The 15,886-nt window shown below is 37.2% G+C and overlaps 1 protein-coding gene across 4 annotated transcripts in view; it reads right to left on the minus strand.

Moving 5' to 3' along the window:
- LOC103721294 (DNA mismatch repair protein MSH1, mitochondrial) overlaps positions 1 to 15,886 on the minus strand; it is a 63,221-nt gene that overhangs the window by 21,546 nt on the left and 25,789 nt on the right. For all 4 annotated transcript variants that reach the window (XR_606288.4, XM_008811444.4, XM_026810098.2 and 1 more), the window contains 2 exons: positions 11,529 to 11,587; positions 6,657 to 6,724 (listed from right to left, as the gene is read on the minus strand). Coding sequence is in view for 3 of the 4 variants with exons in the window: in XM_008811444.4 (XP_008809666.1) it covers positions 6,657 to 6,724; positions 11,529 to 11,587 (127 nt within the window). In the remaining variant the exon portion in view is untranslated. The remainder of the gene's footprint in view (positions 1 to 6,656; positions 6,725 to 11,528; positions 11,588 to 15,886) is intronic.

Consider the following 15,886-nt stretch of genomic DNA (forward strand, 5'->3'; position numbering starts at 1 on the left):
AAACATATATGTTAATTGTGTTTAAAATTGAAACCCACATATTCTATTTATATTGATGAAAAAGTATATACATATACTACCATTAGAATGACAAGAATATCTATTACTTACAGTAATATACCCATATAGATTATATTACACAAATAATGATATGAATATGATATTCACGATAATATCAAAATTATATATTATATCGCAAGGGTTCAAGAAACAATTCTGCTCCCATAACAAAATAAACTGTACTAAGCACAATATAGTAGTTCGGCACCAAAAGGGACACTATCAACCAAGGTTCACTATCTCGTTACCGGACCCGTACCGATGACACTAATACGATGTTGGTACGGTATGATATGGATCTTTTCGGCATACCGAGTGTTGGTATGCCACCCATACTTGCTATCAATATCGAACCGATATGGTACGGCATGCTTCGTACTTTCAGTTCGGACCGGTATAATGAACCATGATAACTACCATGGTCTACCGAACTAGGCCGAAACGCACGTTTCGGGCAGTACCGAGCCGATCAGGTGCAAAACCGAATCGGTTTGGCTTTAATATTTGGTTTTGGCCCCGAACCGACTAGAAACATCTGGCATCGGTGCGAACCGGCCTAGAACCGTCCGGAACCGTTCAAACTCGGTGCAAACCAGCTGGTTCACACCAAGCTGACCTGATTCTAAACCGGGCCCCCTCTTTTGAGTGGTATAAACTTTATATCCATTGTTGCGAAGGCCTTTCCAACAACAGGTGAAAGCGGCAAAGAGGTTTCCGCTGCTCTCCCTTCCTAAAAACTAAAAAAATCCACTAAATTAGCAGTTGAGAAGGAAGATTCAAGCCTAAATAAGATGTGTTTCCTCCTCCCTATCTTATTCTCTTGCCTTAAGGGGCTTCAAAAAATAGCTCGAAAATTGCAAAATAAGAAAAGATGCCAAAATTTTCAATCTGGGCTTGATTTTATTGTATGTTGTAGATCAACAGACGATCTAAATGATGACATAAAAAATTTTACTTTTCGAATTGTATATAATTTTTAAAAAATAAAAATATATTTTTGAATTCAAAAATAAAAAAATAAAATAAATTAAAATTAAAAAAATATGTAAAATCAAAAATGTATATAGAGGCATGCAAGCTACTCTTCATAAAATATAGTATCAATTCATTCAAGTTTTGATGCAATCATGCACAAAGTAGTCGAAGCCTAAATTTGAAAAAAATCGAAAAATAAGTAGCCTTTTGATGCATGCCCAAGGGCCTAGAAAAATATGTGTAGCATCCATTGTTAAGATCTGTATGGATCCAAGCTGAAATTAATTTTTTAAAATATTCATATTGAAAAATTATTTTTAAATTTAAAAAATAAAAAATATATATAAATAATTTCAAAAATTACGAAAAATTAGTAGTACATATTACATAATTCAGAAGTAATTTCTGAGCTAGAAGTCATATTTTTCTAAATTTATGAAATTAAACATATTTTTAAATTTAAAAATTAATATATATATATATATATATGAAAAATTAGAATTATGTATTAGATATATCATATGTATTTTCTGAGATAAAAAATTATCTTTATCGTAATAAAATTTTTCTATTTTTAAATAATTGATAAACTGGCGTACTTGATAAACTTGCAGAAATTGAGCTATTTAAAAAAAAATGAGCCAGAGCATGACATTGGCTAGGATCATAGACCAATGCTCTTGGGTAAGAAGGATGTGGTGAGCTAATGGATCCTAATTCCACTTCAGCCACATTTCAGCGAATGTGGCAGACAATACGTACTATATGTCTGCCATTTTTACAATACAAGTTGTCGGTCTCGGTGTAGATCCTCCAAGTCCGAAGAACATCTACGATGAGCTTCTTGATAGTAATAAGGAGCTAGAAAAATGGATTACCTTCTATAAGAGTAGGTGGCCCACATATGGACTGACGGTGATGTGTAATGGTTGGACCGATCCTACCAGACGGAGCATCAACTTCCTGACATATTGTAATATGAAGGCGTTCTTCCACAAGTCGGTTGATGCTTCTGATCAGGTGCACGACCCCACGTACATCCTTAAACTGGAGGTGATTGATTAAGTAGGAGAGAAAAATGTCGTGCATGTCATCACTGATAATGGGCCACAATATATGGCCATCGGAAAGATCTTGATGGAACGACAGCCATATTTTCTGGATCCCATGTGCTACACATTGTATCAACCTCATGTTAATAGACATTGCGAAGATTCGTAGGGTGCAACAGATAGTGAAGACAACTCAAACCATCATCAGGTATATTTATAACCATACGAGGGTCCTTTTACTGATGAAGAGGTATGCAGAGAGAGAGATCTTGAAACCTGGAGTCATACAGTTTGCTACCAACTATATTGCACTTGATAGCCTTCTTGAGAAGGAAGCAGCTCTACATCAGATGTTTGTTAGTCTCGAGTGGCAGGCAGTAGATATGCAAGGGTCGACACTGAAGGGAGCAGCATCGAGAATTTGATGACCGGGTAGACATTCTGATAGTGAGCCACTACGATAGTGAAGGCTACAGACCATTGTATGAAGTACTTTAGACTGTGGACAGCGAGAGGTACCCCAAATGGGCTTCCTGTATCACATGATGGAAAAGGAGAAGACTCAGATCATAGAGGCAGATCCAATGCATGCCCATGATTACATCAACATCATTGAGCGGTGGTGGAACTACTAGATGGCTAAAAACTTACATCTAGCAGGTAAGCAAAAATATTGAAAATTAGACTGCTCCAATATTTATACAATTTTACAATGACAATAACGAACTTTACCTGCAGCATACTACGTGAACCCTCGGTTCCAGTACAGCATAGCTGGAATCAATATGGATGACGAACTTCTGGCCGCTCTGCGTAATATGATTTACAAGATGGAGCCATATCCAGAAGTTGTGGCTTTATGTCTAGAAGATATAAGTTAACTTAAGTGACATATGTAAGTTAACTAGTATCTTCAATTACTGACATATTACAACACGGTTCTTTTTCACAGACCAAAATATTTATAGAGAGCACGAACAACTTTGAAATCTCTGCAGCTATCATAAGAAAAGTATGAATCTAAGTATGTTGCACATCAGAAGAACATTTACCTGGCGTTAGATGGTTACTAATAAGGTATTATCTTATATGTAATTTTTTTCAATATTTTTGCAGCTATACGGTAGATTCATTTTGGGTTGTCCACGAAAAATCTTAAGCGGCTAACTATCCAGATCCTTTTCCAGATGGTCTCCTCAAGTGGCTATGAGCGCAACTGATCTACCTTCACCCTCATCCATAGCAAGCAGAGGAACCGTTTGACACAAAAGTGCCTCAACGACCTGGTATATGTTCACTACAATCTAAGATTGAGGCTGAAGTGCATTCAGGAAGAAGTAGCTTTCAAGTATACAGATCCAATCCATAGTGCTTTCGTTAATGATGAGGATGATCCTATGATCGGATGCTTGTGGGCCAGCAGCATGAACCAGAGTTTGATGAGCAAAGATCGCCTCCGCGATCGCCAAGTTTCGTACGCAGTGAGGCTAGGGTCGATGCAGGACAATGAGCTGAGAGCAATATTCCATGCATCCTTCTAACTGATTGGTTACTGTCACAGCGGAGTCGGTCACCATATGACTCCTTCGAGACATTCTCTCAGAGGTATGATTAAGAGATGCTTAGACGAGGCCGCTACATAACTCGATCGACTTGGTCAGAAGGGCAACGTACATCCTCCTAGCATAGCCAGGCAGAGAGGGGCACGAATGGTAAGAAGACATCTGCCCAGCACACCAAAAAAGAAAAACAAAAGGCATCTATAGCCCCAATGGAGAGTCACGAGAAGTCAGTTCACTCGGATTCAGAGATCAGTAGGAGCAATTCTGGTGGTCATAGAGCTACTTGCCAGAGAGAGTGGAGGACAGAAAACCATCGTTTATGAGACAGTCGTAGGGTGGTCTTTGATTCATCGGTGAGTCAGTTTACGCATGCTACACAGGATAGAGACCATGGTGCATGATCTGATAGAGCCCACAAGAATATCATTGCGTATCGAAGACGGGCTCCTCGAGGTCATTCAGGAGGATACAATGCAACTGTAGATGACCTCGCACATGGAGTAGGATCCATAGGTGTATCAAATTCCGAGTCGTATACTGAATTTTATTATCCACAGCCACAACCAGCCTATGACCCATACGGATACGAATATGGTACGTTTGAAGCATCTTCCGGTAGCTACTACCCTACGTAGTATAGAGCATCTTACGAGTCGAATTCTGCTGCTTGCATATATGGATGGATCCCTCCACAGCCGTATTATCAGCCAAAGAACACCTTTTAGAGCCAGAGCTTCAATGAGAGATCCTGATGCTTATAACCAGCCACACTTTCCTTATAGGATGAAAGTACAAGACTACGCCGCTTGGATAAAGAGGGGGATGATGTGCCGCCTGATCATGTTGATAATCTGGATACCTATGAGGCATCGCCACTCAATCCGATTTTAGATATCGGTATGTATACATTTAAATGTATGTAATTGATTATATTATTTTTTAATTTTAACGTCACTACTTGATTTAAGATTATTTTATATTGTTCATTGTAGCATGCAGAATCTCACAAATCATTTTATGATTTGTATCATTTTAAAACAATAAGATGCATCATTTAGGTTAAACCGGAATCATAGAAACATCAAAAAGCATCAAGAAAATATCAAAAAAAAATTAGACTTAAAATCATTAAAAAGTTCGAAAAGAGCGATTATTAATTAAAAAATTTTGAAAACTCTCCAAAAAAAGGGCATGCAGATACGAAGACCGGCACACCCTACCCGTACTGACATGGTACGGGTCCAAACTGATACCGAACCATACCGAGCGCTGACCGGTACAAGTCTTAGTAATGGTTCGGCGGATGTTGCTTAACTACCATGTGTTGGTATAGTACACCGAGCAATGATTGGTGGGCAAAATATAATATATTAAATTATTACAGCGATATTGGTGGGCAAAAACTCAAAAGTCATTTGACAGTTGAAGAGATAGGAGGGTTATTCCTACAAATGAAAACTCTTATCCATACCCCTATTTGAAAACTATTGATGGTATCCATCCTAGTACTCGGAATCTTTTTATCTAGGGTAAAACACCTACTTTGGAATCTTCCCGGACTTCCAAAATTGCACCCGCTTCCTAAACGCTTCCTTGCTAAAAGTGTTTCTAAAATATCCTCCTCGCACTAGCACCATCATCCGCTCTGGATTCTAGAACCTAAGGTGTTAACACAAAAGGGTGTTCATGTCTTTTCAAGCTTAAATACTTAGCTTTCGCCATCAATAAATCATATTTTAAGAATACATGTATATAACTGCAAATAAATAAAAATTAGAGGTATGTATGCAACAGTCAATTTCATAGGGCTAAATATGCAAAAAGACAATTCCTAGGGGTATATATGTGAAAACATGTTTTTCAAAAGTAGAAAATGAAAGTAAATTTAGAAGATGAGTTACAAGATTTCTTATTTTTTCTTTTAAAAAAAGAAAGATTAAATGACAACAAAACCAAAAAGGTGGTAAGAATGTAGTTACTAGCATTGTTGGCACTTGGCACACTTGAGGTGCTTAAGGGTTTATGTCTTGAGCTGTTATTTTTTGGGTTAAACCATGTCACATTTGGGCCTAATACATGCAAAATTTGAGGTTTCAAAAAAGACCAGCTTAAATTAGACAGTTTTTCCTTTTTTTCAGTCTATTCCCAGAAAATAACCAAACAGCATCTTAAACTATTCCATCCACGCATAAGATTTGACAACTTCTCTTATTCCAATATTTCTTACTCCTACCGAATGCCACATAAAGAATTTCAACCAAAACAAGCTAATATTGGTTCAGTTTCAATGGTTTGGTTTTGGACGAAATAGTGAACAATGAGCCTTGAATGCTTTTCTAAGCACCATTTAACCATTTAGTATTAGCTTGGGGAGATCTCATCTTTTCTTTAGGTACATAGGCCCTGAAGTGTCAACTATGGATCATTTTCTTCTTTTACTTGAGTTAAAGGAGAAATATTTGCTCATGGATGATAGTTATAACCCTAACAAGTTGAGACCTTCAGAAAGGTCCTATCAAGGTCCAATCTTGGTACCAAGTACTGTATCAGTTTGTCACCAGTTTAGTATGGTTAGATCAGTCCGGTACTCAAAAGTATCAGTATGCTTTATGAATTTTTCTTAAATAAAATATTATTACAGAAGAAAACAGATGAAACCATGCAAAGTTGCAAACAAAGAGCTTACATAACACAATACTCTAAAATCTTGTGTAGTAACTTTTTAGTATTCTTTTATTTTTCTTCTATTCATTTTTTTCACTTTATCTAGCACCTTTTTTTGGCTTTTACATCCAATTTGATACATTGTGATCCAGGTAACCAAGCATAATGGCGTAAAACTTTGACACACTATTCTCTGCATTAGAGGAAACCTAAACTCAAAACATTCTAACCTTAATGTACAGCTGGTTGAAAATAATAAGTAGCAATAAAACAAGCACTGGAGCAAAACCTGCAGCTTAAAAATGAATTTTCAAATTTTATAATTGAGTGTCCAAAATACAACCTTTGGTGCTGATATGCAAGTAAACTCAGGGATTGAACAAGTCACATTGCTCATAAGCCTGCATGCCTCTGCCAGAAAGAGCACTGACTTAGAATAGCATCAAATAAATATAAACAAATTCAGTCGAATTGGTATATAATGCACAGAGAAATAAAACCAGAAATAATTTATGAGCAAATAACACCATGAGAGAATCGATAAAAATGGATGCTTTTATATGGAAATGAAACTTGAGGAAAAAAAAATCAAGGTTGGAAGAATGCAATAAAATAAAAACACAGAATAAAAGTAATATGTAAACAATTATAATGGCCTACCCCGTCTATGCATTCTATATGTTGACTTATGTACAGTTACATACAAATTGACAATATAACTGAATGTTGAATAAGTTCCATAATAAATCGCCTGTCATATGCCAAGAGCTTCCCCAAAAACAATAAAATCTGCAGTAAAATTACCACTGGAAGTTTAAGTTGACTGGATGCTAGGTCAAAATGATGCTGATGAATAAAACAGTCAGAAGTCTGGTCTGCACCTCAAAGATTAGACAAACAGAAATTTGAATAGCTTTTTGTCAAGGGGATAGCATCAGCACCAATGCCATTTGAGCTTTCAATAATTTGAGCCTTTATATCAATACTTGGCTAAGCATCAAAGTATTTACATGAAGCTCTTGGTGCATCACCAGTAGTGTTTTCCAGCTAAAACAAGCTTAATAGATCAGATGTCTGGATTACCACCGTGTTGCCCATAAACCTCATGAGAGACGGCAACTTCAAGACCCAAGACCCAGCATATATACATAGTGTAATAAAGAAGCAAAAGTAGAAGCCCTAGGAGATTTTTGTACTTATCATGGAGAATAAAAGTGAAGCAAGTATATCTAAAGGAGCAAATATATCCACATAAAGGAACATTAATATATAGAAGCTTGAAGGACACAGCAACCTACAATCTCACCCAAAAAAGCTAGCCAAAAGGTGTTTATTTTGATCCTTGGCCCTATTTAAGTCCTTGATCTCCCCAATGCATAACTGGTGTGGGACTAAATACACACTCTCGTGGGTCCGCAAAGAAACAAGGGGAGATGAGAATGGTTCCTGAACCAAAAAATTGACAATATATGGAAATAAAGATGTGTAGACTATAATAATGCTTCCCCATAATGACATCAACTGCGCAAGCATGTGAGATTGTTTACTATGAATCAAGGATCGCTGAACTGGTACTGATAGGCGTAACAGTCGGCCACCGGACCGATTCGGTACTGGTTCGGACCGAACCGAATCGATACCAAACCGGTAGCACTAGTTCGATCAGGTTCACTCATCCAAAAGCCCAAAAAAAATTGGAACCGGTGCAAACCAACCGAACCGATCGGTACAAGCAGGTACCATTTTTTAATGCCGACCGGACCGGTTCGGTACGGGCTGAACTGGCCCTATGAATGAAGGATTCCATGAGAAAAGATGATGCTACAAATGATAAATGAGAGCAAGAGCTCATGTGCTTAGAAAGGAAAAACGCTAATGGGTCAACAATATTAGCATCAACATTTGAAAAAGTTAGAGCAATCAGGTTCTTTGTGTTGCCATAGTCAAATAGTAGTTAAATCACCCTTTTTTAAAATAATTCAGTTGTCAAATAAAGTCAATGTTAAGTCATGAGTCAACTTCACATTTGTCTTCCCCATGAAGTTTGCAAATACCAACCCATTGCTGCATCTGACCAACTTCAGTGTATGTGGAACAATCGACCAATTATATCCTTCTGCTCCAAAATGGATGTACTAATCTAAATTGGCTACCACCAAGAATTCTAATATTTGGTCCATGTACATAGTTGAGAAAACATATTACTTCCAAATTGTCTCCTGATACAAGCTAGGCTGGGAAAGTTCCTTGGCTTCATTCAAAATAACATAAACTCAGAGGAAGAATAAAAAAGGGATTGCAGAACCGGAAGTAAAGAAAGTGGGGAAAACATTTAGACGATGTCACCTACAAGTTAGGAATGAACAAATAAAAGGTCTCACACGTCGCAAGTTTTTGCTTGACTGTTGACCTCAAACTTCTGCGGTTCTGCCTTCATGGGGCTCCAAAAGAAGAGCACTTGGCCTCCTGGCCTAGCACCAGAATCTTCATCCAAACTCGATTTTAAGTCGCCTGGCCTCTACCAAGCTCCTCCTCTAGAAAACCACAGCCTCACATCATGGCTCACACAGCATCTCGCCACACAAGAAATTTAAGAAAAAACTCATTGACAAAAATATTATTCATTACTTGATGAAGTCTGGTAGAATACAGTGGTATCTGTAGTGTTTAAGGGCCGTACATCAGAACGAATTCGTGGAATCCAAAATACTCAACTGAAACTAAGAAAATATCAAGAAGGAAAGACAAATTGGAAAAAACTTGAAACAGGGCCTATTGACAGTTTTGGGAATTGGATGGCAGTTATTATGCTGCTGGGTTTTTACTCTAACCACTAAGAATCTGCTGAAAATCACTTCCAGTCAGATTCAGCTTCAAAACAGTGAGATCATACTAACTTTTCCTGAAAATCAGTGACAACATACTGAGTTTGGTGTAAGAATGCCTGTTAAAAATGCGACAAATGTATTGGACAGCATTTCAGTTGCTGTCAAGTGCTTCTGATGGCACAAGACTATGTACATGGTACAAATTATGCAATTAGACTATGCAAACAGCTGTTCCAGGCTTCCAGCATTCACAGAACAGCCCCAATACCCTTTCATTTCTTTTCGACCATAACTTGCTCCTTCAAAAGCTGATTGCATTATTCAAGATGCGTCTAAAAGCTGACACAATCCTGGACATCATGGAAGTGGTTTGAAGCTCAAATTCTTCATGCTGGTCATGATGAAGCAATCTTTGTGCAGCTGTGCACACTCTGATAATTAGAAGTCTCCATTGCTTCCTGGTGCACCTCTGGCCTGCATCAGCTCTCTAACAGCTGGGAACATTAAAACAAATCTAGGATCACAAAAGCCACGCATATAACATGTACCCATTTTTATGCAATCTAATTACCTAACCATAACTATCCAGCCTTTTCCCAACTATCTGGGGTTAGTTTCATGAATCATCATTCGCCAAATATTCCTATTTATGCTAATAAAAGTTATTATGTATCCTTCGTCGCAACCTTCATCTATAGATACATTAGGTCTTATCTCCTTTTCTTACCACCTTCAGCACAAACTAAGTATCTCTCCCTACTAGAGCTTCCTCAGGTCTTCGTTTACATGTGCATATCATCTCAATCAATTTTCTAATCACTTTTCTTACTTTTTTCCCTTATCTCACTTTTATACAATCTAATTATGGCATCTTCACCCGTTTAATCAGAATGCAGCCATCCAAATATTCCACACGATAAACTAATAAATACATCTTAAATCCCACCCTTAATGTCTCTCATCGAGTGTAGGTTAGTAAAGTAAGCCAACACCAAACCTGTTAAAACCCTAAAAAGCTAATCATTTTGCAGATTTCACTTATTTTATTTCTTCAACTGTCTTATATCCACCATTGGACTGAGTCCTTCTAAACATACAATAAGAAAATTCAGATCCTTTGCACAGATCTTTGAAGATCAAAAAAACTTATAAGCTCATGACTTTCCCTTTATCTAGAAAACCGTACATTACTTATGCTACTATACTTTTAACTCCTTAGGTAGTTCTATGTCCACCAGCAAGTCAAAGACTGCACCACTTCCACCTTTAGCGGTGCAAACTCCTTTGGCACCTTAATGTTCTTAATCCTACTATGGTCAATAGGGCCAACCGTTCGCTACTCTGTGCTCACCAAAAGTTAGCCTCAGAACAAGTTATACAATATGTGCAGAGATTAAGTTGTTCTTTGAGGTTTCTATATCACTCATTAGATTTCAAACAAGCATCTCCTAATAGAGTAACAAAAATATGACATAAAACTCTAAGAAATTCATATGCTGGTTGAATAAGGAATATGTTGCAAACATAAAAGAAATTTTCTTTAAATTAAACATTCAGCTTATCCCAAATCTTTACGTAAGTTTTAAGGAACATTACACTAAAACTTAAAACCAAAATAAAACTCCCTATTGTTCCTCGAGTAGGTCATAATCAGAACATATTCTTGGCCCTTATTTCAACTTCAGTGTCATGCTCATATTAGCAAGTCGTAAGATGCTTCTTGCCTCCTGGCTTTCAAAGTAAAATCTTTTTAAAATAGTAGTTCATTAATTAATGCAAATAGTTTTTCACCCAAATTTTCCATGATATGGACTATTGGTTTTATTTCTTAATTTTTAATTTAAAAATTAACCATCCAACTTTTAAATAATAGAAATTCATGTTTTGGACATGTTAACTGGAAAAATATTAACAAATGCACACTCACCTTTTTGACAAGCAGAATAATAATAGAACTCAGTATCTTTCTGGCCACCCTGGCAGGATTCTTAAACAACATATACACTCTTGCAGCTCTAACATGAAGAGATCTTTGATAAGAAAAATTATGAAATTCATGTTGATCCCACATACAGAATGTGGGAGAGGATATTTCAAATCAAATCACCACTACCTTTGCCCAGAGTAGTAGGTGCATGAATGAAGAAATGGAAGAATTAAATAGATGATTAATGTCATGGTACTCAAGGTTTGATGTGCTAATCTGTGAAAGACTCATGATTCTATTACTGCAAGGATGCCCAAGTAAGATTAACCACGCAAGTTTGATTTGTCAAAAAGTTCTACTACCCAAATGATGACACCGAGATGTAGTTCTAAAATTGCAGACATACAAATTTGTTATTCTTCTTTCTTTCAATCTGGGTCAGATGATAAGCTCAACTTACCTTGAATTGCCGAAGCAATCTCATAAGTGGGAGGATTAAGAAGAAGATCTCGAATATACCTGTAAGATAAATAATTGCCATGAATTTGACATTGAAGCATGCTTATTGCTCATTTACATCCTAAGCATGACGATAATTCGAGGCAGTAGAGCACCAAGTATACTAAATAACTACAGTGAGACTGAAATGAAGTATGAGAAAGAGATCAAAAATGTTATAGACTGTACTACTAAAATTTTTCAATTACAAGATGATATCCAACTCTTACACAAAAGCTACAGCATCTCTAGGATAAAATCATGCAGAATAAGATCTTAAATTATTTATTTAGTAAAGTAACTATAAGTCCATAACATAGTGAAAACAACTACTTTTCCCACTGCACTAACATTTTTCTTGAAAAGGCTAGAATCTCTACCACAACCTCATGATTCCTATCCAGGTCTTTTGAAGCCTTCCTCTACTCTTGGTCACAAAAGTTGGAGCTTCTCTTCTCAACAAGGCCACCTCTAGTCAACTCATTAGTTGATCTGCCACCATTTTTTACCATGGAGACAGCCCAAACCATCATCAAGTATATTTATAATCATATGTGGGTCCTTTCACTGATAAGGAGGTATGCAGGAGAAGAGATTTTGAGACCAAAAATCACACGGTTTGCTACCAACTACGTTGCACTTGATAGCCTTCTTGAGAAGAAAATAGCTCTCGTCAAATGTTTGTCAGTTCCGCGTGGCAGAAAAGTAGATTTGCAAGGGTCGGCACTGAAGGTAGCATTGTCGAGGACTTAGTGATAAGACAGACATTCTGGCAACGGGCCACTACGATAGTGAATGCTATCAGACTATTATATGAAGTGCTTCGAACCATGGACAATGAGAAATACCCCCAGATGGGCTTCTTGAATCATATGATGGAGAGGGCAAAGATTCAATCAAGGAGGTAGATCCGACATATATGCCTAAGAGTACATCGACATCATTGAGCGACGGTAGGACTACCAAATGAGTAGGGACTTGCGTCTGGCAGGTAAACAAGAATATTGAAAATTAGATTGCTCCAATATTTGTACAATTTTACAATGACAATATGAATCCAGATATATTACACATCAGGAGGACATTTATCTAGCATTAGATAGTTACTAGTATGATACTATCTTATATGTAATTTTCTTAAATATTTTTGCAGCTGAATGGTAGATTCATTTTGGTTTATCCGAAAAAAATTTAAGCGGCTAGCTATCCAGATTCTCTTCCAAACAATCTCCTCAAGTGGCTATAAGCATAACTGGTCCACCTTCGCGCTCATGCACAGCAAGGAACCGTTTGACACATAAGCATTTCAACGACCTTATATATGTTCACTACAATCTGAGGTTGAGGCTGAAGTGCATTCAACAGAAAGTAGAGCTAAAGTACACAGATCCAATCCATAGTACTTTCATTGATGATGAGGATGATCCTATAATCAGATGTCTTATAGGCCACCAGCGGAAGCCAAAGATTGATAAAAGGATCACCGCCACGACCGGCCAGTTTCATAGCCAGCAGGACTAGCATCGATACAGGGCAATTGGCAGAGAGCAATATTCCACACATCCTTCCAGCTAATCAGTTACAGCAACAGGATTCACCATATGACTTCTTATCCGAGACATCCTCAAAGAAATATGATCGAGATATACTTAGACAAGGCCACTATGCTATCCGGTCGACTCGGTCAGAAGGGCGACATACATCCTTCCAACATAACCAGACAGAGAGGCACGAAAGATAAGCAGACAGCGAGTGGCATGAAGGATAAACAAGCAGCTGCCCAGCACACCAAAAAGAAAACAAAATACCTGCAACCCCAATGAAGAGTGTGGAAGAGCAAGTTTACTCAGATTCAGACTAGAAGCAGCAGTTCTGATGGTCATAGAACTGCTGGCCATGGTGGAAGTGGACATGAGACCACTGTTTATGAGAGCCACAGGATGGTTTTTGATTCACTGATGAGTCCCAATTTATGCATGTTACACAAAAAAAGGAACCATGGTGCACGATCTGATGGAGTCCGAAAGGATACGATTGCATATAAAAGACATGCTTCTTTAGATCATTCAAGAAAACACGATGCAGCTGCATATGACCTCGCATGTGGAGTAGGATCTATAGATATATTAGGTTCGGTGTCGTATACTGAATTATATTATCCGCAGCCATATATAGCTTATGACTCATACGGATACAGATATGGATATGGTGTGTCTGAGGCATCTTCCGATAGCTACTATTCTACGCAGCCCGAAGTATCTTACGGGCCAAATTTTACTGCTGGCTTATTTGAATGAGCCCCTTCGCAGCCATTTTATCATCCAGAGACACCTCTCAAAGCTAGAACTTCAGCGAGAAATCCGAAAGTGCTTATAACCTAAAGTGCGTTCCTTATAGAACGAACATACAAGACTACAATGCCGCTTGATTAGAAGGGTGGGCTGATGTGCCTCCTGACTATGCTAATGATTCAGATATCTACAGGAAACGTTGCCGCTCGACGTAATTTTAGATATCGATATGAATGTTGGACTTTAAAAATATATAATCGATTATATTATTTTATATTTTTTACCTCACTACTTGATTTGAGAATATTTTATGTTGTGCTTGAAGTATGCAACATCTCACTAATCATTTGATGTTTTGTATCATTTTAAAACAACAAGATGCATCATTTAGGTTAAACAGGAATCATGGAAACATCAAAAAACATCAAAAACATCAAAAAAATATATCAAATTAGACTTAAAATCATGAAAAAAGTTGAAAAAATTGATTACCAATTAATTAAACTTTAAAAAATTTAAAAAAATTGGGTGCCGGTTATTAAGCATGCCGATTCGAAAACAACATGCCCAAGCGTATCGTGTTTCAGTATGGTAACGAACTGATACCATACCGACCCGAACCAGCACGCCCAAGCATATTGTGTTTCAATATGGTAACAAACCGATATCATACCGACCCGAACCAGCACGCCCAAGCATCCTGTGTGTCGGCATAGTACCGAACCAATACTGTACCGACCCATCTGCCAATCGGTATAGATCATGATACCGGTTCGACGGACTTAATTCAAGAGTATCCACTTGAACTCAAATCATTTTGAAGTTATCCAATTAGAAATGACGATTAATTTCAAATAACCTAAGATTCACATTTCCAAAGAAGAATGCATCAAGATCTTGAGGGCATGTTATAAACTTGATGCAAGAGCTGTTTATAGATTTCAAATTTTCAAAAAGAAACTTTAGGCTTTAAGCATTGACAAGTACTTTTAAAGTTTCAAAAACAATAGCTAGTCTAGAAAGGGTTCAAACACCGGATACTTCTTAAAATTTCAAACATAGGAAATAGTTCAACTCTAGGATTTCATAGAACTTCTCAAGAGCAACTAGGCTTTAGGGTTTCAAAAGAAAGCATAAGCTTTATATTGACTATCAAATTTATAGGATATAATTTGAAAGCCTAAGTTCCCTTATCCACAATCCTCTTCTCCTTCCTCTTCTTCTTCCTACTCTTCTTTTCCTTCCTTGGTTGGTCCACCCTTGCCTCCAATTATACGTAAGGTAAATCGGCTAAGTTAGTGGGGCCTGCTAGGCGGCTTGCCTAATTAGGTCAGTTCCCTAAGCAAGCTATTTCCAAAGGTCACAAGAAAGTTCGGTTCGCATAAGGATATGAAACAGGTGATGAGTCAACAAGTAAAATTTCCAACAAGGCCCTTAAGAACAACCCTCATTTTCATGAATAATATTTAAGTAAATATGAAAGTACCCCTCCCCCCAAACCTTTGAGTTCAATAAAGATACTAAAAAATTCAAATTTCTTAAGAATTAAAAGCTGTTTTCTTAGTGTTTGCTCAAACAATAAATTTCTAATGCCGAGTCAAAATTTCAACTTTTAAAAGCTAAGCTATTTCTAAATCTTAAAATTTCATAAAACTTACTATGCCAAAACATTGTTAAAATTCTGAAGTCTAGTAGGAATTAGACTTCAAGGAATATCACCTATTTCAATATTATTCAACAATTAGCATACTAACAGAATGTTCACATGTCAGTATATCATATCCATACAAGTGTCTAAGTACAAGAGGGTTATTACACATATGAGAAGTAGGAAACTTTAATCTAGTAACATGCACGCTATGCACTGAACTCAGAATATTGCTTATAAGGGATAAAGACTACGATGAGAATGGCCAGCTTAAAAATATGTTTGCATGATGAAAGAACTGGTTGAATCTTTAGGAACCAAAACATACAAAACTTCAAAGACTTGGAACAGTTGAAGATCAGAGGTGGTGATTTAGACCCA

Source organism: Phoenix dactylifera, chromosome 2 (assembly GCF_009389715.1).
Source record: "Phoenix dactylifera cultivar Barhee BC4 chromosome 2, palm_55x_up_171113_PBpolish2nd_filt_p, whole genome shotgun sequence".
In the NCBI taxonomy this organism is placed as follows: Eukaryota; Viridiplantae; Streptophyta; class Magnoliopsida; order Arecales; family Arecaceae; genus Phoenix; species Phoenix dactylifera.